This window comes from Odocoileus virginianus, chromosome 6 (assembly GCF_023699985.2).
Source record: "Odocoileus virginianus isolate 20LAN1187 ecotype Illinois chromosome 6, Ovbor_1.2, whole genome shotgun sequence".
In the NCBI taxonomy this organism is placed as follows: domain Eukaryota; kingdom Metazoa; phylum Chordata; class Mammalia; order Artiodactyla; family Cervidae; genus Odocoileus; species Odocoileus virginianus.
The window spans coordinates 15234755-15258799 of NC_069679.1; the positions used below are offsets into that span (position 1 = coordinate 15234755).

General features: G+C 41.2%; 1 protein-coding gene across 2 annotated transcripts; it reads left to right on the forward strand.

Annotated features, from left to right (window-relative positions):
- Positions 1-410: 410 nt before the first annotated feature.
- On the forward strand, positions 411-21045 carry DAD1 (defender against cell death 1). Of its 2 annotated transcripts, XR_011488192.1 has the most exons (4): positions 411-728; positions 10673-10847; positions 14030-14250; positions 20759-21045. XR_011488192.1 is itself a non-coding variant. In XM_020905097.2 (3 exons), the coding sequence occupies exons 1-2, from the start codon at positions 518-520 to the stop codon at positions 10801-10803; spliced, it is 342 nt and encodes a 113-aa protein (XP_020760756.1). In that variant the 5' UTR covers positions 412-517; the 3' UTR covers positions 10804-10847; positions 20759-21045. The 2 variants fall into 2 exon arrangements, 1 of the variants encoding a protein (XP_020760756.1); XM_020905097.2 differs by lacking the exon at positions 14030-14250 and having other exon boundaries at positions 412-728.
- Positions 21046-24045: the final 3000 nt, after the last annotated feature.

Genomic DNA, 24045 nt, shown 5'->3' on the forward strand with positions numbered 1-24045 from the left:
ACAGGCATCTGCAGTTAGTGCCCTTAACAGAATTAGGGTCGGGCGGGTACCGAAACCCAGGAAGCGCCAGACATTGACTTAAAGCAGATCCAATTAGGACGCCTAAGAACCAAAGAAAGCCGGAACCTTTGGGTAGCCACGCTGTCCGCTGAAAAACCTATCCTTCTCTTCCGCCCACGCTACTCTGTTGCTAAAGCAACTGTGGGCGTCTCTAACCCGACGGCGGAAACAGGACAAAAAGAGTACACGTCTCCAGCTCTGGGACAGATCCGTTGCGCAGGCGCACTAGTTTTCTCTGGCTGTAGTTCTCATGCAGTTGACGTATTCTGCGTCTGCGCATTACTTGCTTCGCGCCTTGGCCGGCCTATACGCCTGCGCAAAGTGGCAACTCGAGGAGGGCGGAGCTGGGATATTAGCTGTGCGCATGCGCCGACGCTATATCCGGTGTGGTGGTCTGGTCAGTTAGGAGTTTGAGGGTACGCCGGCGGGAATATTCAGCTTGAAGCCGACTGTAGTCATGTCGGCGTCTGTGTTGTCGGTCATCTCGCGGTTTTTAGAAGAGTACTTGAGCTCCACTCCTCAGCGTTTGAAGTTGTTGGACGCATACCTCCTGTATATACTGCTGACCGGAGCGCTGCAATTCGGTTATTGTCTCCTCGTGGGGACCTTCCCCTTCAACTCCTTCCTCTCGGGCTTCATCTCTTGTGTGGGGAGCTTCATCCTAGCGGGTAATGATTCTATAAGTGATCTCAATAATAATGTGTTGCTTTGGTGCGTGCTTGTATTTCCACAGTACTCGGTTCTGTATCAGACCACCGCCTTCTGAAGTTGTGAGGGGAATCTGCATTGCCGTGTTTTTGTGAGTGGGGAAATTGAGACTCATTCAGGTTGTCGTACCTAACACCAAAAAGCCGCCGAAGAACTGGACTTAAATCTAGAAACACCTTCATTCTGCTCCTCAACCTGGTGATTGACTTCACTTCATATTGGTCCAGGGAAAACTGCATTTCGGCTTTAACTTAAGTTTATTTAACACAGCTTTGAAGTTGGTAAACTTTAAAATGGAAAACCCAACTCTGAAGCTGTTATTTTACTATCTTGAACTCAGCTTTCATTCTCATAATTCTATTATTGGTGTGATACAATCAGAAGAATTTTTGAGCAGATAATTTTTCTTTATGCCAAGTTTTTGTATTTGAGGCTGCTGTGGCTAAAATTGAATTGGCAAAAAAAAAAAAATTGAATTGGCAGACCCCCTAACTTCCTCCCCAATGAGAAGTTGATGACTTGTCATTGAAGAAAATGCCTAGTGAGAGGGAATAGTGGGGTTCTTGTGGGGGATTGTGATTTCATAGCTGTTGGATAATAGGTAATTGGGGCTAAGAAATGAAAATTGCTTTAGGAAAAAGGATTCAGGACAATTCATAGTTGCTGTGGAAGGGTATTGGTTGCATTTCTTTTTATTTTTTAAATTTTTATTTTTTAAAACTTATTTTTAACTGAAGGATAACTGCTTTACAATGTTGTGTTGGTTTCTGCCATATAGCAGAGTGAATCAACCATAAGGGTACCTGTATCCCCTCCCTTTTGAAACTCCCTCCCACTTCCACACCCCTTTCCCCCATCTCTAGGTTGTCATATAGCACTGGGTTGAGCTCCCTCAGTTACACAGCAGCCTCCCACTAGCTATCTGTTTCACACATGGTAATGTATATGTTTCAGTGCTACTCTCTCAATTCATCCCACCCTTTTCTTCCCCTGCTGTGTCCACAAGTCTGTTCTGTCTGCCTTTCTCTTCCTGCCCTGCATATAGGTTCATGTGTACCATTTCTCTAGATTCCATATATATGTGTCAATATATATTTGTTTTTTTGTTTCTGACTGATTTCACTTTGTGTAACAGGCTCTAGGTTCATCCACCTCAGTTCAGCACCCTCAAATTTGTTCCTTTTTATGGCTGAGTAATACTCCATTGTATGTATGTACAGCTTCTTTATCCATTTCTCTGTTGACGCACATCTCACTTGCTTCCATGACCTGACTATTGTAAATAGTGCTGCAGTGAGATTTGGAATACATGTGTCTTTTTGAATTATGGGTTTCTCAGGGTGTATGCCCAGTAGTGGGATACCTGGGTTATAGGGTAGTTCTATTCCTAGTTTTCAAAGTAATCCCCATACTGTTCTCCATAGTGGCTGCCTCAGTTTACGTTCCCACCAACAGTGCAAGAGGGTTCTCTGTTCTCCATATCCTCTCCAGCATTTATTGTTTGTATAATACATTTCTTGATGGTGGCCATTCTGACCAGTGTGAGGTGGTGATACCTCATTGTTGTTTTGATTTGTTTAGAGCATTTCTCTAATAATGAACCATGTTGAGCATCTTTTCATGTGTTTATTGACTGGATTTAGAAAAGGCAGAGGAACCAGAAATCAAATTGCCAACATCTGCTGGATCATCAAAAAAGCAAGAGGGTTCCAGAAAAACATCTACTCCTGCTTTACTGACTATGCCAAAGCCTTTGGCTGTGTAGATCACAATAAACTGTAGAAAATTCTGACAGAGATGGGAATGCCAGACCACCTGATCTGCCTCTTGAGAAACCTATATGCAGGTCAGGAAGCAACAGTTAGAACTGGACATGGAACAACAGACTGGTTCCAAATAGGAAAAGGAGTACGTCAAGGCTGTATATTGTCACCTTGCTTATTTAACTTATATGCAGAGTACATAATGAGAAACACTGGGCTGGATGAAGCACTAGCTGGAATCAAGATGGCCAGGAGAAATATCAGTAACCTCAGATATGCAGATGACACTACCCTTATGGCAGAAAGTGAAGAAGAACTAAAGAGCCTCTTGATGAAAGTAAAAGAGGAGAGTGAAAAAGTTGGCTTAAAACTCAACATTCAGAGAACTAAGATCCTGCATCTGGTCTCATCACTTCATAGCAAATAGATCGGGAGACAGTGGAAACAGTGGCAGGCTTTATTTTTGGGGGCTCCAAAATCACTGCAGATGGTGATTGCAGCCATCAAATTAAAAGGCGCTTGCTCCTTGGAAGAAAAGTTATGAACAACCTAGATAGCATATTAAAAAGCAGAGACATTACTTTACCAACAAAGGTCCATCTAGTCAAAGCTGTGGTTTTTCCAGTGGTCATGTATGGATGTGAGAGTTGGACTATAAAGAAAGCTGAGTGCTGAAGAATTAATACTTTTGGAGAAGACTCTTGAGAGTTCCTTGAACTGCAAGGAGATCCAGCCAGTCCATCTTAAAGGAGATCAGTCCTGAATATTCATTGAAAGGACTGATGCTGAAGCTGAAACTCCAATACTTTGGCCACCTGATGCAAAGAACTGACTCATTGGAAAAGACCCTGATGCTGGGAAAGATTGAAGGTGGGAGAAGGGGATGACAGACTGATGAGATGGTTGGATGGCAACACCGACTAAATGGACATGAGTTTGAGTAAACTCCGGGAGTTGGTGATGAACAGGGAGGTCTGGCGTGCTGCAGTCTGTGGGGTCCCAAAGAGTCAGACATGACTGAGCAACTGAACTGAACTGGTACATCTTTGGAGAAATGTCTGTTTAGGTCTTCTACCCATGTTTTGGTTGGCTTGTTTGTCTTTCTTATGTTGAGCTGCATCAGCTGCTTGTATATTTTGGAGATTAATCCTTTGTCAGTTGCTTTCTCCCATTCTGAGGGTTTTCTTTTTATTTTTGTTTATAGTTTCCTTTGCTGTGCAAGTGTTTTTAAGTTTAATTTGATCCCATTTGTCTATTTTTGTTTGCATTTCTTTTGACACCTTGGACCTTACTAAATCCACCACTGCCTTGTGTCTGTTTATTGTGCTGGGGTTTCTAACCTCCCCAAGTTGTTCTATCTATTGGAAGAGAAGGGAGGTCAGTTTGGCTGAGAAAGGGAATTGTAGGCGATTATGTGGAAGGATTAGGTAGTTCTGGGTGCTAGAACTTTGAGGGCCAGGCCAAGGAATTTTATCCTCTAGGTAATAGGAATGCATCTAAGCATTTAAAACATTTAAAAATTTTTTTAGATTTGAGTGAAGGAGAGACTTAAAATTGGTGTTAATATGTAGGATAAACTGGAGGGGAAAGTTCTCTAATCTGGTTCCCTTAATTTTTTTTGGTAGTCTGTTCTTTTCCATCCCTTCTGCATGTGTTCTTTAGCATATGCTCTTTGGACATTGACTAGTACCTTATAAATCAGTACAGGACCCTGTCACTTTTTTTTTTTTAAGCCTGATATTATTTGAGCCCAATGAAAATGATCTGTTTTCTCCTACTCCCTCATGACTGGGGAGACTTACCCATGGTTTTCAAGAAGGAGCCAGAGGTAGAAAATTGCCATTGATAAATCTTTTTTTGTTTGTTTTTTTTGGATCAACAGTTTACAGTGTAGAAGACTTCAATGATAGAATATTTTTCTTCTTCCAGACAGATTTCAGACATCCTCAGCAGCTGACTGTTTATCTTTTGGTTAGATATCTCTAGAAGAGGACACCTGTCCCTTTTTCAGAATAGCATCCCAATATTGGCAGCCTTACTAGTTTTCCTTTTTTACTTGATTCAAATCCCTCTTTTGCTCCTTTAAAGTGCTCTTTAGGAGGGATGTGTGGAAAACATTAAGACTGTCCTTAAAATAAGTCTTTGATATTGAAATCAGTTTTTAAGTAGTTTCACAGCTTTTGTCTATTCTGTTTTCTAATCTTTATGAAATACTTTTGGAATTAACAGAGTTTTGTTTCCCCTAGTTTATAGATCCAAAATGGTTTGAATTTGAAAGGCAAGGAGGCCTAATTCAGAGTGTTTTCTTTTTCATGGCAGCTCTTTGGCAGTGAGGACTGGAGTCCAGTGTTTCTTTGGAAATTATCTATTAGATTCCTAGGCCCATGCTGCTGCTGCTAAGTCACGTCAGTGTCCGACTCTGTGCGACCCCATAGACAGCAGCCCAAGAGGCTCGTCTGTCCCTGGGACCATAGTTGTTATCAAAGAAGTTGGGAGTTTGGCAGCATTATGCCTGACAGTCCTGTTTCTAAATCTCATATATGTTGCTAGCTGTTTGTCTTCTGTCATTCAGGTTCTCAATATCTGCTATCTGGACTACTGTAATCTTCCTTATTGATCTCCCAGCCTCTTGTCTCTCCCTCCAGTCCCTCTTCCACTATGTTTGCGGGCTTGATTTGACTTACAGATCTAACTGTTCTACTCCCCACAGAAAATTTGCCTGTATCCAAAGAGAAATTTAAAATATTTTTTAATGGTGTAGAGGCCCTTTGATGATCAGGCCCTGGCCACATCGCGAGCTTCATCTCTTGTCTCCACCTCCTCTGTACTTTATATCCCAGTTTTATTGTGTTACTTATTTTTCCCTGAACATGCTAAGGTGTATTAAGCTATTTTACCTTTGTTTGATTGCCTGGAAAATTCCTTCCCTTGTTAGACAGCTCAAGTGCTGCTTCCCTTTGAGCCCTTGCCTGGCTCTTGAGATTTAGGTCTTCCATGTTCTGTAGGTGTGTAATGCTCTGTTCATCAATCAGTGCTTAATACTGGATGTTCAGTTTTGAGCATGCCTTCGATAAAATTAAAGAATGTTGAATATTTATGTGTCAGGTTTCCTGGCGGGGAACTGAGAATTTAACTATAGAACATGCAGATGTGGTCTCTACTCCCACAGGGTTTATAATCTGGTGGGAGATGCAGGCAAGTACATGGATATGGTGCTGTGATGGAGAAGTATTGGTGAGAATAGTGGTCTGTAACACTTCCCTAATACGTTTACTTTTCCAAGACATGCTTCGTAATTTCTCTCTGCACTCTCACCTGTCTTTTCTCTTTTCCTTTATTCTCAGTTGATCTGCTTTGTTTTTTGCTTTCCCTTTCCCAACAGGGAATCATAGCAGCTCACCTCCACTTGTACCCCTGCTCTCTGACTTACTTCCTGTGATGGTGGATGATATATCCCTTTCCTATCAGAGGCCACCTCCTCCGCTTGTGAAGAGCATCTTGATGTCTCTTGCTCACTCAAGGACTCAGCTTCTGTAATCATCCCTCCATTCTGTACCATTAACTTCACTCCACTGGATCATTCCCATCATACACATATGCTCTAGTTAATCATCCAATTAAAAAATTTATTTGACTCCAGATACTCCTCTAGCTACTGTTCCATTTCTTTTCCATCATCACGGAATCCCTTGAAAAAATAGTCTAGTTGTCTAGTTGTTTCTGCTTTCTCATTTTCCATTTGCTCTTAACCCACTCATGGTGGTGGTCTTTCCCCACCACTGCAGTGAAACCACTCTTTCCATCTTGCCAGATCTAATAGCACACACCTCACCTTGCCGGAATGCTCAGCAACATTTAGCAGTGAACATAGTTGGCTGCTTGCTTCTGAGTGAATGAAGTACTTTCTTCTCAAAACTTTTACAACACTCCACTCTCCTGGTTGTTCTCTTTTACCTCGTTGGTTTTTCCTTCTTACTGTTGGTGCTAGGTGTTTCTAGGTCTGAGGGTGTGGTTCCAAACCCATTCTCTATTTCTTTCCTTTAGGTGAATTTAAATAATATCTATGTAACTGCAACTACCACTTTAATATTTTCAGTTTTAACTTGTTCCCTGAATTCCAAATTAGTAAGTCCAGTTGCCCACTTAACATCTTCACTTGATGTCTAACGGACAACTCCAAATTGAGCCTTCCGGCCCAACCATCTTTCTCTTGCCAGGCAGAACATAGTGTCAACATTGGTTAAATTGTTGAAGCTAAAAATTTAGGAGGTTTTCTTGATGCCTTGATTTCTCTTATCTCCCACATCCATTACATCAGCAAGCCCTTCTTTTCCAAAACATAGTCTGTATCTCTTCACTTCTGTCCATTTTACTACCATTGCCCAAGCTCTGGCTCCTACTTGACTCTCTTGTTTCTTTAACTCTGCAAACCATTCTCTTTATTGCAGTTCTACCATCCTTAAAAAATGTAAATCAGATTATTTTACTCATCGGCTCAAAACTTTGAAATATTACTCCATTGCTCTTAGAACTACATCCAGACTCTTTACTGAAGCTTACAAAGCTCCACTGGATTTGGCCCTTGTCTGCCTCTTGCCCTTGATCTCTACAGTCTAGTCAGTCTGACATGTTGTACCTAGAGCATGTCAACATTGTTCTTGCACCCTGGAATGCTCTGCCCCTAGATCTTTCCATAGTTGGCTCCTATCAAATTTTGGTCTTAAAATAGCACCTTGTTAGAACTTCTGTTACCACCAAATAAGAAATAGCTTCCCAGTCACTCTTCTATTACCTTGTTTTCTTTATAGTACATCTCTCTACCTCATATTTCCTTATTTATTTGTTTTCTTGTTTGTTGTTTCTCTTCATTGAAGTGTAAGTTCTTTGGGAGCCAGACTCTTATTCTGTGCCAAACGGCACATAGTAGATGCTCAGTAAATATTTTGCTGAATAAATGTACATTTAAGGAGATAAATTAGAACCACTAAAATGGAGCAAGCTGCCTCAGAAGGTAGTACATTTCCATTTTTGGAAGTGCTCAGGGAGAGACTGAGGATATTTGTGGGGGGCAGCGGGGGGGGGGTTGCGGGGGCGCAGTTTGAACAGAGGGCTTCCGTGATGACTCAGTAAAGAATCTACCTGCAATGCAAGAGATGTGGGTTCGATCCCTGGGTTGGGAAGATCCCTTGGAGAAGGGAATGGCAACCCACTCCAGTATTCTTTTTGCCTGGAGAATTCAGTGGACAGAGGAACCTGGAGGGCTACAGTCTATGGGGTCGCAAAGTGTTGGACATGACTGAGAGACTTAACACTTTTTGAACAGGCGTTCTTTGCCTTTTTTTCACCCCTGCATGTGGGGGATATGTTGCCTCTGTGATAACACAGGCTCTGGATGGTTTGTAATTCTCTACCTGGGGATGACTTATTAGATTCCGGAAATGGTAAGTATATTTTGAAACGATTCCCAGCTGATTCATGCAGCCCTCTTGGCATGCCCATTCTCACCATCTCTTGGGCATTTTGTGCACCATAAGGGATGTTGGTCTGTATGACATTCAGGGTCCTTTGCATCTCTGCAAGATTCTGACTCTTACGTTGTTATTGAAGTTATTCGATTACTGTGATTGTGAAAATGGTAACATCACCTTCATGTAGTTTCTCTTTCCTTTTGTCCCCCATTCTCAAGCACTACTCTACTCCCACCTTCACCTCAGTAGCCTCTGTTAATTGTGTTTGGTATCTCTCCAGAGTTTTTCTACATTCCAAGAAAAATGAGAAAATATATTTAAGAGAAATATGGAATAGAATAATGTAATATTTTTGACTTTTTTTCAATTAATATATTTTAGATATCTTTACTGTCAACCTATCAAGAATTCACCTCATTCTTTTGAATAATTGCATGGGATTTTATTGCATGTCTGTAATTTATTTAAATAATCCCTTGATGTCATTTGGACTGTTATCACTTTTTTTTTTAGCTTTAGGTACATGCTGTTAGAATGTCCTTATTCTGTAAGATAAATTCTTTAGTTAAAAGGTGGCAACATTTTAAATATTAATAGATGTTGCTAGTTGCTCTGGCAAATGGATGAACCAAGCTGTACTCACCCCAGCAGATTTTAATTGGCCACCCTTGTTTCAGTCAGTGTCCTTCATGTTTTGAAGAGTCCAGGTTTCTGAAAAACATCAGGGGTGTTTCCACAGTGTTTGCATGTTTAAGCATAATGACAACTCTGTTGCCATAGTGATGGACTCTTGAGAACTAGTCTAGTAGTTTTCTGACCTTTGGGTTAGATCTCAGTTCGTTGCCTTCTCTTGGTTAGTGGTAAAATGGATGCTCAGTTCAGTTCAGTTACTCAATTGTGTCCGACTCTTTGTGACCCCATGGACTGCAGTACACCAGGCCTCCCTGTCCATCACCAACTCCCCGAGTTTACTTAGACTCCTGTCCATTGAGTCAGTGATCCATCCAGTCATCTCATCCTCTGTCATCCCCTTCTCCCGCCTTCAATCTTTCCCAGCATCAGGGTCTTTTCCAATGAGTCAGGTCTTCCCATCAGGCGGCCAAAGTATTGGAGTTTCAGCTTCAGCATCCGTCGTTCCAGTGGATATTTAGGAATGATTTCCTTAAGGATGGACTGGTTGGATCTCCTTGCAGTCCAGGGGACTCTCAAGAGCCTTCTCCAACACCACAGTTCAAAAGCATCAATTCTTTGGAGCTCAGCTTTCTTTATAGTCCAACTCACATCCATACATGGCTACTGGAAAAACCATGACCTTGACTAGATGAACCTTTGTTGGCAAAGTAATGTCTCTGCTTTTTAATATGCTGTCTAGGTTGGTCATAGCTTTTCTTCCAAGGAGCCTTTGAATTTCATGGCTGCAGTCACCATCTGCAATGATTTTGGAGCCCAAGAAGAAAAAGTCTGTCACTGTTTCCACTGTTTCCCCATCTATTTGCCGTGAAGTGATGGGACCGGATGCTAGCATGAAGTAAATTTAAGTTGTGTAATCATTTGTCACAGGTATAAAGATATTTAGGAAAAGTGTATCCCTAGAACTTTCTTTTCATGTCAGATGGTGACTGTGGCTACAGTATCAGGTTGGAATCTTCAAGGGTACAGAAGGTGGCCATGGAGAGTTCTCTGTCAGAGCTATGTAACTTAGATCTCTTGCCTTTTTTGAGACCAGCAGCTGCTAGAACTGGGAGATCAAAGATTATCTATAACTGTGAGGTCCTCGTGGATACGCATCTCTGTTGTCTAATAAACATGTTCTGTTGGAAATAATTGACAATTTTATAACTTGGTCTCAGCTTGCTTCCTTTGTTACTACCTCAGCTACATCTCAGTCTTAATAAGTTTATAAACTTAAGTCAGGAGATAAGAGAGTTCTCAAGATTTTGTATATATATTGTATATATATTTTTTCTAAGTAAGCCTTTGATTTTTAGCTTAACTCTGAGAAGTCATATTGTTCCCTTTAACGAACAACAGCAGAAAATTTAAGTGTACAACTTGATGAACTTAAAAAAATTTACCCTTTTAACCACTATCATGTCAAGATACAGAACATCACCAGCACCCTAAAGGTCTCTCCACGTGCTTTCCAAGTCATCTCTTCTGTGAAAGATTAAAAACCACTATCCTGACTTGTATCGCTGTAGATTGTTTTTGGCCAGTTTTAAGCTTTGTAGAAGTAGAATCATGAGAATGTATTTTTTGGTGTCTGGATTGTACTGCTCATCATGATATTTGTGGAAATCCATGTTGTGAAGTTCTTTCATTGCTATATGGTATCTGTTGTATGCATATGCCATAATTTACCCATTTTACTGTTTTGTTTGTGGGTTTTTTGTGGTTGCTTAACTTGTGAAATCTTAGTTCTCCAAGCAGGGATGGAATCTGGGTCCCTGTTAGTGAAAGTGCTGAGTCCTAACCACTGGACTGCTGGAGAATACCGCCTATTTTACTATTGGTAGATATTAGATTGCATCCATTTGGGGGCCATCATCGGTATCATTCCTTTCGTATCACTTCTGTTGGAATAGAATTATTGGGTCAGAGGGTCTGAGTATGTGCATTAGTCATACATGTCACATATTTGATAATCATTTTTGTACTTTTCTTCTTGTACAGTTTGTCTGAGAATACAGATCAACCCACAAAACAAGGCGGATTTCCAAGGCATCTCCCCAGAGCGAGCCTTTGCTGATTTTCTCTTTGCCAGCACCATCCTTCACCTTGTTGTCATGAACTTCGTTGGCTGAATCGTTCCTGTTTACTTAACTGAGGAGGAGGAGACTAGAAGAATGTAAGTGATGATCTTAGCGCTTATCACATGATGTTGATTTTAGGAATAGAGATTGGAGGGGGCTGGTTTTGATTATGGTTGGCAGAGTTCCCATAGTGCTGATGAGAGGTTTGCAGAATTTTCCATATTGGTCTGCAAAGTTTGTGTTAATATCATCATGATTCATCAGTGCTGCTGATCTTGGTCATTGCCTCCTCTTCTCACTGTTCTGGAAATGATTAAGAGAGCAGAAAATGGGAGTTTGCCTGTAGCTAATACATTAATTTCTGCACCAATAACCCCATGAAAATAACTCTGAGCTCTTGGAAGAGACATAAATTGTAGATTTTGGTTTTAGTTTTGCTCTATAATTTTTTTTCTGATATTGATCTCAGATGACTTCAAATGCTGGGCCATTGTTCCCTTAGTACCTAGTATAGTGCTTACACTTGATATACATATAATATATGCTAAATGAGTGATAGCTTCTTGATGACAGTTTCTTGCTAATATATGTGCTAAATTAAAAATTAATGGGAAAACTGGATTAGCTTGGGAGAACACCTTAAAATATAAGATGAGAAGCTCTTTGGTTCATTTGTCAGTTTTCCTTTTTTTTTAGCAGTAGAGCTCTTTTTTTCCCCTAAGTATCTCAGTCAGTTCAGTTCAGTCACTCAGTTGTGTCCAACTCTTTGCGACCCCATGAACTGCAGCACGCCAGGCCTCCCTGTCCATCACCAACTCCCGGAGTTCACCCAAACCCATGTCCATTGAGTCGGTGATGCCATCCAACCATCTCATCCTCTGTTGTCCCCTTCTCCTCCTGCCCCCAATGTTTCCCAGCATCAGGGTCTTTCAAATGAGTCAGCTCTTTGCATCAGGTGGCCAAAATATTGGAGTTTCAGCTTCAACATCTGTCCTTCCAATGAACACCCAGGACTGATCTCCTTTAGGATGGACTGGTTGGGTCTCCTTGCAGTCCAAGGGACTTTCAAGAGTCTTCTCCAGCACCACAGTTCAAAAGCGTCAGTTCTTCAGAGCTCAGCTTTCTTTGTAGCTTTCTTTGTAGCTTGCTTTCTCAGCTTTCTTTGACCACTGGAAAAACCATAGCCTTGACTAGACATACCTTTGTTGGCAAAGTAATGTCTCTGCTTTTTAATATACTGTCTAGATTGGTCATAGCTTTTCTTCCAAGGAGCAAGTAAGTGCCTTTTAATTTCATGGCTGCAGTCACCATCTGCAGTGATTTTGGAGCCCCCAAAATAGAATCTCAATATATTAAATGGCAGAGGAGCCAGGGTTGTTTTGATTGACAAAGTTGAAAAGCCCTGTTTGCTCGGGCTCCCCTCATGTGTAGTATTCCCTCCCCTCCATCCTTTCCTCCTAAGCAGAATCCTAAAGCTCTGAGAAGCACTTGACTCTGTTAATAATTGTTTTATATGTGAGGAAAGAAGAGTTCCAGAGCATCTACTGGTTTCCTTGGCTACGTAGCTCAGTGGAGGCAGAGCAGTGTCCTAGTCCAGTGGTGCTCTTCCAATATCCTATGTTGCCTACTGATGAGTAAATGCACTCTATTCTCTGCCTTTCCCCACAGAATTAAATCTTGCTATTACTGGGGTAGAGAAAAGAGAACCTTAGGAAATGTTATTCTCTATGGGGGAAGAGGCCCAGCCTCTTTCTGTTGTACTTGGAAAGCTGTCTTTTTTGTATTAATCAGAAATCTAACACATGAGTTACAACAGCCATGTGCAAGGTAAATGTAATAATATGACTGACTATACTTCAGTTTCTATCATAAGTCAATCAGTTACTTAGTATATTACATAAAGCCTTTCCATTTTGTATATTGTCTCAAAAACAGTTCTGTTAGTTCAGGTGAAGTTTCACTTTTGGCAGTAAAGTTGACAGAGATGGTTTATATCAGTGAAAGAGCTTGAGAACCACTTCTTTCTACTATTGTAATACAGTTGAATTTTTTTGAGACCTGATCAGGACTTGAATTGTTCTCTCATATGCCAGTCAATGCCTTGGTACTGGGAATACAAAGAAAAGGAAAATATAGTTCCTGCCTTCAAGAAGTGAACAGTCTAATGGAGAAGCCACGTACCCACAGCAGTTAGAGCCATGCTAAAGACCTGAACAAAGTGCTGTGTGGGCTGAGAGAAGGTGGCTGCCATGCTATCTGGGGCAGAGGCCACAGGCGAGGTGTCTGACCAATGACAGCTTCTGCAGTGCAGGTGGAAAACTTAGCCAACAACGCTGACCTTCACTGACCCGCGAACATCCTGAGTAACCCTTGGGCTCTGATAGTAAACTTGCTGGAAAGGTCATAAGTCTTCTGATTGCCTTACTTTAAAAGTAATGGCTTACTTTAGAGCAATGCCTTACTCTAAAAAGTAAATGCCTTACTTTTTTTTAGATGAGTCATGATGGTGTATGCTTTAACAAGGGGACAGAGCATACAGTCCAAGGATGTTCTCTAGGATAACGGAGATACCAAATCATGAGAAATTATTTCTTAGGGCTGTCATGATTGGAAGAGGACTCTGCTGCAGAGAGCTTAGTATTTCAAAATTATGACAAAAACAGACAAAAAAGCAGGCTCAGCAGAAACTGCATACTGCAGACCATATTAATGACCTAGGGCCACCTGTTCAGCTGGGAATTATGGATCCAGGGTACAGCATAATCTTCCAATCCCAGACTGCAGTGTTAAATCATTCTATAGAGGGTATATTCATAGAGAATTCTGTGGGGGACTCGTCAGGGTTTTTCTTCCCAGAGATCTTTCATTTGACATACAGTATACTGTCCTGCTCTCAATCTTCAGATAGACATTTTCCTGCTCTTTTTTCTGTTTCTAATTTAGTTCTATGTGCAGTGTCCTAAAACACTTTTAAGAATGGTTTTTAAGTGAGTTTTCAATATTTATATCAGAGGGTACAGCAAAAATTTAATACTTTCCATATTTGCCAAGTATGTTGGGAGTTGGGTATAAAGAGAATAAACATCTATAGGGTACTGCTCTTTGTGAATTTTGGGGTAGCATTTAAAACCAGCAGCGACTCTGAAAAAGGCAGATCAGAAGAAAATGGCGTTGAGTTAAAGAAATGTTTTCCAAGGAGAAGTAAGGAAAGCAGATAGTGAATGCTCACATGGACCAGGTTTTAAGTTCTTTTTATTCTGTCTTATTTTATTTTCAGAACAACCTCTTGAGGATAAACTTGCTAATTCCACTTATGAATGGGAAACTGAGATTCAAGGAGCCTTGCTGGAAATCTTTTAAGTCTGATAATCCAGTCTGATGTCAAAAAATGTGTTTAATCTCTATTTTCACTTGTGTTACTTGCTCAATCTTGTCCGACTCTTTGCAACCCCACAGACTGTAGCCCGCCAGGCTCCTCTGTCCATAGGGATTCTTTAGGTAAGGATACTGTAGTGGGTTGCCATTTTCTTCTCCAGGGAATCTTCCTGACACAGGGAAACCTGGGTCTCCTGTACTGCAGACAGATTCCTTACCATCTGAGCCACCAGGGAAGCCCTAATTTTTGCTTAAAGTTGCTTATTATAGGAACTTCCCTGGTGGTCCAGTGGCTAAGATTCTGTGCTCCCAATGAAGGGAGTTGGGTTTGATCCCTGGTCAGAGAATTAGATCCTACATGCTGCAACTAAGAGTTCCTTCACCACAAGTGAAGTTCCTGTACTGCAACTAAAGATCCTACATGCTGCAATGAAGATTGAAGATCCTGCGTGCTGCAACCAAGACCCGGGGCAGTCAATAATTATATATTTAAAAAAAAAACACCCTCCTAAAAAAAATTGCTTGTTATAAAGTATTTGACAATTGCATAGTCAGAGAAATGTGTTTAAAATGTGGCCACAGTTATTTTACCACCATCTTTTCCTTTATTACTTACTTTCCTTGCTTGTATGACAATGTTAAAAGTACAGAAAAGTACAGAGAATAATATAACATCCCCATGTTTGTTACTCGCAGTGGGCAGATTTTGAACAGAAACTAAGCTAAAGTTCCTTTGAATCCCTCCAGTCCCCGTTGTTTCCCTCTGCTGTAAGACTTTACTGTCTTCTTAAAGTTTATAAATACATAAAAACTACTGTTAATAATACAACCTTATCCAAACTTTAGACTTTGTGGCCTCCTGAAAACATGTCCAGAGATAGCAGAGTGAGAAACCTGTGGTAAAAGTTAGCTGTTCAGTTGGCAACACTGGTATAGGTGGCTATTCCTGGGGTCAAGAATAGACTTCATAATATTTAAAAAGTTATTATAAAAAGGAAAAATTCTCCTCGTGAGCTTCTGAGTTGGGAGAATTCATGCACCTCTCAAGTGATGGTATTTGGCACTTAGGTGGCAGTAAGTCTGTTTTGAATGAATGCATCATATTCAGTGGACTTGAATATTTAGAGATTTACATAACTACAGGTGAATATTTCCTGTTTTGTTTTTCCATGTCTTCCTGTGAAATTCTTTTCAGAAAATGTCAGCCTACCTCGTGTTCGGAAGGGAAGAGAGACTTAGCTACATTGGATCACAGCTTGGGAAGGGAAGTTCCTGATGACTCCGCCCTGGATCAGAGGGAAGAGTGAACAGGGCTTTGATAAAGGGACAGACCTGAGCTTGGAAGTGTGCTTATCCTGGGGGAGATGGTTTGCCACCAGCTTGTGCTGAAACCTTGTTAGTGTTAGTTTTTATGCTGGAGGCTGTTCTACAAGTCTTTAAATATTCATAGTGTTTAATTCTGGCTGAAGCGAGGGTGCTACAAGGCTGGGCAGAACATAACTCTGACTAACGGAACTATATTCCAACAAGCAATTGCTGTTGGCTTTTTGAATTCATCAGTAAATATCAGTACTATAGTAATCTAGAAAATTACCTCTAAAGGGAATCCTAATGTTATTTTTTAGGCTATACTGCCACCTAGTGGCTTGAACATTTCATTGCTGAGAGAATATACTACAAAACTCTAAGGAGGAACTCAGTTTAGGGGCAGAGACCACAGACACCTTTGTGATAGAACCCATTTTCTTTCCAGTCACAGGAGGGCAGCAGAGGTCCAGGTGAGCCTGGATGTTAGGTGGGGGTTGCTTTCCGTTCTGACCAGAAGTGGGCAGTGTCGAGTGAGGCACAAAAGGGCATGCAGCCTTACGGTGACCCTAGGTTTTGTTACATGTGAAGACCAAGTGTACAGTGGCCCACAGATGTACTTTTTATTTCTTTTCCTTATCTTGTCAGTTCAGGAGCTCCCATATTGGCTTATTCTAGACCTGTTTCTGACTTGATGGACATGAGTTTGAGTAAGCTCCAGGAGTTCATGATGGACAGGGAATCCTGGCGTTTTGCGGTCCATGGGCTTGCAGAATCTAACACAGCTGAGTGACTGAACTGAGACCTGGTTTTGCTCTTCTCCTGGCAGCCAGCTTTAAGTGTGTGTGTGTGTGTGTGTGTGTGTGTGGTTAGTGTCTTTCATTTTCTCTGTGACATTTCACCTTATATTGAATTAGCCATCAGATAAGTTCTGAAAAAGGGGAATAACTAAATTTGTAGAAAACATTTTGAGTTAGCATAGTCTTTTTTTCAACCCCCCCGTTTTTCCTTGGTTGGAGAGTGAGCTTAATTTTTTACCTATTCTTAAAACCTTGAATCTGCTTATTAAAAAAAAAAAAAAAAAAAACCCTGATAATTGATGACTTTTAACTGGTGATTTTGCTCTATTTTGTATTTGGTTTATTGAAAACAACCAAAAAAGGGACTATCAGGTAGATTTGTGTGTGTTTTTTTTTTTTTTTTTTTTTTAATTTGTTCTGTTTTTAAATTTGGCGAGCTTTGTGTCTTAGGAAGTCCTAGTTCCCAACTAGGGATGGAACCTGGGCACGGGTAGCGAAAGTGCTGAGTCCTAACTGCTGGACAGCCAGGGGACTCCTATAGATTTGTGTTTATGAAGTCCCTGCCTTATTTTCTCTACCTTTGCAGCTCAGATGAGTCCTGCTGCAAGTCATTCTGCCCCCAGGTTGCATAGGATCCTCTTGGGGCTGTCACGGTCCCCTGTGCCTGCCCCTAATGCTGCACTTAACCATACACTTACGAAACCATGCATTTTCCTGTCTCTCCCACTGGACTCTTAAATGCCCAGGGAATGGGGACCTTAGAGCTTAGCACAGAGCTAACATAGTGCATGTTTGTTGTGTAAATCATTTTCAACAGTAAGAAATGCTGTATAAAATAGCTGTATCCTTAGTTATGTGGATGCTCAGACATGAGGAATGTGCTGTAGAAGGACGAAGCCAAGGAAACAGTCCACATGAAGGGTGGTAGAGTGGGGCACGGGCATGAGACCAGAAGTCAGAAGACCTGCGTTGTAGACTTTGCTGTGCTGTTAACTAGTTGGATGGAGAAATAAGCTTGTCTCTGAGCCCTCACTTCCCCTATCTTTACAGGGAGGGAATTGGCCTGGGTGGTCATCAGAGTCTCTTGGCAGTTGTTGAAGCCTCTGATTAATAGTGTTCATGATAGTCCCATTGTGTTTGAGGAGGATCACACTGTGTGGATCCTCAGCTGAGCTTTGCTTTTTTTTCCTTTGCTTTTTTCCTTCAGTTTTTGCTTTTTATACATTACCAGGTTTTCATCATCCATCAGGGTGGTGGAAAGTTAAAAATGTACGATGTTTGTATAAAGCCTTTTACACAATTAGACAACATTTGTTGAATGTTTTAACGTTATCACATTACCAGGCTTGCAGGACTCACACACTTTTATACACATGATGTGCACTTTTATACACATCAACCTGTGTCATCCTCACAGCTCATGCTGGGATCAGTTCAGTTCAGTTCAGTCACTCAGTCATGTCCGACTCTTTGCAACCTGATGGCCTGCAGCATGCCAGGCCTCCCTGTCCATCACCAACTTCCGGAGCTTACTCAAACTCATATCCATTGAGTCAGTGATCCATCCAACCATCTCATCCTCTGTTGTCCCCTTCTCCTCCTGCCCTCAATCTTTCCCAGCATCAGGGTCTTTTCCAATGAGTCAGTTCTTCGCATCGGGTAGCCAAAGTATTGGAGTTTCAGCTTCAGCATCAATCCTTCCAATGAATATTCAGGACCGATCTCCTTTAGGATGGACTGGTTGTCTCCTTGCAGTCCAAGGGACTCTCAAGAGTCTTCTCCAACACCACAGTTCAAAAGCATCAATTCTTTGTCACTTAGCATGGCACTCGGGATGGAGGTAGACAAATAGTAGTAGTCCCTTTCTATACATGAGGTAAGGAAACCTTGATGAAATTAAAATTGATTTGTCCAGGGCCTGGAACTAATAAGTGACTGAGTAGGAACTTGTTAACTGACATTTTTACTCCAAACTTTTATATTCCTTCCTCTCTATAGTGTTCAAAGACTTTTGGATGATGAATATGATGTCTTGTTAGGTTTCCTTTAACAGTGTTAAAGTTGCTCCTCTCTCTCTTTTTTTTTTTTGCTTCTCTTTTTTAAATGGGAAAAACTCAGAGGTAAATGTTTCTGCACAGTAAGTCATCTTTAATATGATCTGGAAGAAATGGAGGAGAATGCACATCGGAAAACCTGACTTTATCTCAAGAGGGTGACCCCGGGCCAGCGCTGTCTGATAGAACTTTGCTTTGGGCAAACTGAGTCTGCAGCTGCCCATTATGGTAGCTACTGGTCACATGTAGTTATTAAACATATGGAATGTGGCTATGTGACTGAGACACTGTTTTTTTTTTTTCCTTTTTGGACACACCCCGCGGCATGTGGAATCTTAGTTCCCTGACCAGGGATTGAACCCACACCCCTTGCACTGGAAGTACAGAGTCTTAACCACTGGGCCACCAGGGACGTCTAAGACACTGAATTTTTAATTTTATTTAATGTTAACTCAGTTTGAATACTCACCTGTGGCCAGTGGCTGTGGTGTTGGACAGCTCAGCTCTGGACAGATCTGTCAAACTCTCAGATGGCAGTTGCCTCATCTGTAAGATGAGAAGACTAGATGCGCTTTGATTCACATTTTCTCCAATTTTAGTTTTAATTGAGTGAGTAGAATCTAGGATGAGATGGATTTGAAGGAAAATCAGTATTTGAGCATATCTGCTCAGTGCTGGTGTATGAATAGAGATGGTGCTGAGGAAGCAGACAGATTCCAAATGGAAATGACCCTGTCTGGCATCATCTTTTGTGACTTTACAGAGCGTAATTGTCTTGACTAGTTCTTTGTGTTGTGCCTTACTTTCTCTTAAGATGACGGGGACAGGTTGATGGAATGGTGCTGTCTTTCCTACTTGGGTGAATAGACTGAAGACGCCATGCGCAGTCTTCTCAGTAGATGTCTTCCACTTTACATATCTTGTTATCAGGGGAGGAAATTTTATTAGTCAGTTTCCTGAAACCTTTATCCCCTGGTTAACAGTTGAAATCATTCTTCTGAGCTGGTGAATAGTTCAGTTTTGTTGAGCTAATAATTCAGAGACTCCTAGAAGCTCTGCTTTTAGAATATTGTCTGGTAAATATACTTTTGCCTTAAAAGAAAGGAGCAGATCTATGTAAATAGGAATTTTCTGAAAACCATTTTCAAAGAAATTTATGAATCATTTTCTTGCCTTTTAGATGGACCAGTCCCAATGTCTTAGATTTAAATGTTTTAATATCATAAGATCTCAAAACTTGACTTTCCTAATAAACGAGGATTTCTTTGAGCATTCTCAGTGGTCAAGGCTCTTCCCTGAAGTGGCCTGTGCGCTAGTCCTCTCTCACCTTGGCTGTTAGCACCGATGTGTTGTACTAGTTCATAGTCTGTTGTCAGAGAGTTTGCTTAAAAAATTTGATGGAGTGAATAGGTGAGTTTCAGTAGATCTGTTTGTTCTTTTTTTGGCACTGTGCTCACGTTTGCTCCCCAATTTTTGCTCTTTGTTTTATTACATATTTCTTCTAATTCCACTGATGTAGGAATATTCTGCAATTATGTAGCATTACTGTAAGTGCCATTGTTAGTGAAATAAAAGCAATCTGGCTAGAACTCTTAAGATCTTTAAGCTCTGATGCTAGAATCTCCAGGTCGCCTGAACCAATACACAAAGTAAGGTGGTGCCCTTTCACATAGGGGGTAGCCCCCCTCTTCTGAAACGTAGTGTTTCCCAACATTTCTCAAGTGATGGCACACACGGAAGATGACAGTATTTTTATAGCACACTGCTGGAAAATGGACTGCTTGTGGCTGGGGACATTGGGGTGCCTAGAGTCAAGGGGTTACCCCTGGTCACACCGAGTTGGAGCAACTGTGGGTAGCCCTCCCACAGGGGTGAGAAAGAAAGCCACTTCTCTTGGAGTTGTTCTCCACCTCATTCTTGCCAAAAATAGTCTTATCTTTAAATGAAAACGATTCTTTCTTAGTCCTTTGTTAAACCTGAGGTTGGGGATCTTTTTCTAGGTTTTTCGAATTCTTCTTTCTTCCACTCCCCACCCCTCCCACCCCAATGAGAAGTTAGTGCTTTCTAAATCCAGAAAAGTTCTTTAGGTTAAGTTGAAGCCCTCTCGCCTCAAAGAGGGTTTGTGGATCAGGGAAGTCAGAGTGACTTACATGAAGTCACACAGCTGATTAATTGTAGAGCCAGTGTTAGAACTGTGTCTGCAGTTCCAAGTCAGTTATGTCTTGGAATTGAGATTTGAGCATTAGTTTTTATGGATACTTCTGTAAAATGCTCAGTGAAAAACATTTGCCTTATTTTGGTTGTTCTAGCCTTGTTTAAATACTTTCCAGAATTAGGGAACCCTGTAACTGCCTTTGTTGTCTATACGGGTTTAGAATTTAGGTTAAAGTATTTGAGGCCCTGTCTGTAGTATCACAAGACATTTTAGGAATCATGAATATATCTTCTTACCTCTCTGCTTCTTTCTTTCAGGTTCACCTTTTAATTTCCCCTGGATAAGAGCTCTTTGAGATGGCAGTTTGCTGGACACATGGATTTTCTTCAGATTTATGCTTACTACCAACTCTTTGGGGTGCAGGTGGAGAGCCTAGAGAAGTTCCCTGCCTTCCGAGCCAGAACAACTTTGTAATAAGCATTTGTTAGCATAGCCTCTGCCTTCCATACAGTGTAACCTTTCTGCCTTCCAAATTAAAAAGCTCCATGCCCCTCCTTCCTCTGCCTCTGGCTGTGTTTTTTGGTATTAAAATCCTTTTCCTTCAGTTCTCTGTGCACATTTCTTTAGGAGTTGATAACTTGCAACTGTGAATCTACCTCCATGTTTTCCTTAAGTGTATTTGAAGTTAATGACAAAAGGCACCTCTGACAACCCTGGGAAAGTAGAGCCCTTTGTCTTTTCCCTGGAGCTGGTAATCCCTTACTAATCCTTCAATTGTTGCGGGTGGTTCTGCTCTTAGGACACAATGCATTCCTGGAACTCCATCATTAAGCACTTTGTGAGAAATTGAGCTATGTGTGTGCTTCCCCATTTATATCTGTTTCACTGATTTAGTGGTGAAAAGTGAAATGCGTATCTCTTAGTGTAAGAAGAGTACAAAAAGTGGGAGTTGTGTATATGCTTATTTATGAGACACTGCTTTCCGAACCACCTTCACCAATACCCTCACTTTGTTCTTACTGTTATCTCAGGGGTTCCAGTCCTCATTAGGTAGATGAAGAAATTGAAGCTCTGATTTGTAACTTGCTTTAGATCAGAGTTCATGACACGCTAGGGTGGAACAATAGGTCTGCTGGCTGAAGTCTAGGCATATTTATATGTATTGTGGTGGCGGCTTTATTTCCATCTTGAGGGCTGTAGGAAATAAGCTATGTTGAGGATTCCACTATTTAAATTTAGCTGACTGCTGCCTTGGTATGTTGGGCTCTAGAGGTTCCCCAACTTGGCTGCACATTAGAATTGCTTAGGGAACTTAAAATCTCAATGCCCAGGGCACAGCCCAGACCAATTAAATAAAAATCTTTGGGGGTGGCATCTTTACTTTGTACAGCTACCCAGGATATTCTAACATGCAACCAGATTGGAGAAGTACCACTGGATTCTTGTTCCTTAAAATGTAGCCCATTGACCAGCAGTATTGACATCACCTAGGAGTCTATTTGAAAAGGAGATTCTCCAGCCCCACCTCCCTCCCGAAGCAAAAGCTGTTTTAACGTGGTCTGCTTGTGAAATTGTGCATGTTAGAAGTTTGAGAGGCACCCATCCAGACCAGTGGTTCTCAAATCTTGGTTTATCTCACAGTTCTCTGGGAACTTAGTAATGAACTTGGGCCTCTGTGTTTTTTAGCTTTCCATGGAACTCTGATACACACTGAGGTTTGAGAATAACTCTGGGTCAGGAGTCGTCATCACTGAATGGTGTGGCAGTGTTTCACTAAAAACTGTATCACAAAGGCAGGCTGTTGGTCCTTGGGACATGGTTTACCATTCTGGGGGATATTAGTTCACTCATAACTAATAATGCTTTCAAACGTATGTACAGGCATGCATCTTTATCAGGAGGCTTCTGAACAATTTCTAGTGTAGATTGATAGACTAGTATTTTGAATAAGAAAAGCAGTATAAATGGGCTTAAAAACTGGGAATAGTACTAATTTCATCAAGGAAGACGTTAAAACTTTCAGAGCCTCTGATACACACATTTTAATATCTATCCATGATCTTGAGATACATGGGGCAGATACCAAGCACCCACTTAATTGGGTTAGCTGTTATCTCAGATGTGATTTACCCAAGCCAGTGACTGTCAATGGGAAACATTCATGTTGTCTTCTCACTATTTGCAGTAGGGCAAAAGCCTATGGACAGCTTTTAGAATCTTGAGTTTAAATTCAATTTAATAAAACTCCATTTTTGGGCTTTGTTCAGTGGTTCTCAACTATTTTTTTGAAAAATTTATTTTAATTGGAGGCTAATTACAATATTGTGATGATTTTTGCCATACATTCACATGAATCAGCCATGGGTGTACATGTGTTCCCATCCTGAATCTCCCACCTCCCTCCCCATCTCATCCCTCAGCGTCATCCCAGTGCACCAGCCCTGAGCACTCTTGTCACCTGGTCTGGTGATCTATTTCACATATGCTAATATACATGTTTCAATGCTATTCTCTCAAATCGTCCCACCTTTGCCTTCTCCCACAGAGTCCAACAGTCTGTTCTTTACATCTGTGTCTCTTTTGCTGTCTCGCATATAGGGTCATTGTTACCATCTTTCTAGATTCCATATATATGCGTTAATATACTGTATTGGTGTTTTTCTTTCTGACTTCTTTCGCTCTGTATAATAGGCTCCAGTTGCATCCACCTCATTAGAACTGACTCAAATGGCATTCTTTTTAATAGCTGAGTAGTTCTCAACTCTAGATGCAGAAAATTTACCTGTGAAATTTTTTTTTTCAGTTATTTTTATTAATTGAAGGCTAATTACAATATTGTAGTGGGTTTTGTCATACATTGACATGAATCAGCCATGGATTTACGTGTATCCCCCCTCCCACCTCCCTCTCTACCCAATCTCTCTGGGTCTTCCCAGTGCACCAGGCCCGAGCACTTGTCTCATGCATCTAACCTGGGCTGGTGATCTGTTTCACTATAGATAATCCTGTGAAATTTTAAAAAGTACATTCCCCCTCTCCCCAATGGAATTTCTGATTCTTAGGTTTTTTGTTTTTTTTTTTTTTAAAGATAGAGGCACTGAACCAGGATGGGTAATCTTTTTCATCAAATGGGTCTTCCAACCTGGGTCTTGATACCCATCAGCTCTGTTGTGATGGTGCCCCTCTATGGGTCTCTCACATGGGTGCCCAAAGGAGCATGCTGCAACAATGGATTTTGAGTACCATGCCACAGAGTGAGCTATAGTCTAGCATTTTCTGCTGTCTCCGGCTCAACACCTTTACAAAGTGGCTTTATTTTTATTTTCTATGCTCTTTTGTGGAGCCGGAAACCATTCGCCACAAGCACTGTACATGGTCTGGTCCCTGCCATTCTTTGCAGCGGCGGGAAGCCCGGCCCTGAGCACCTCCTGCCCACACACTTCCTGCCCCCTATCACATGGAAACCATCGTTTGTGTTTTCTTCTCTTAGCAGCCAATACCTTTGGCCTCTTTGATCACATCCTTTCATCTTAGTCTTCAAAACACTTTTGTTATGATGGTTGAAAATACTTGGGGGGTGGGGGTCAGAGAGGCCTGCTCTCTG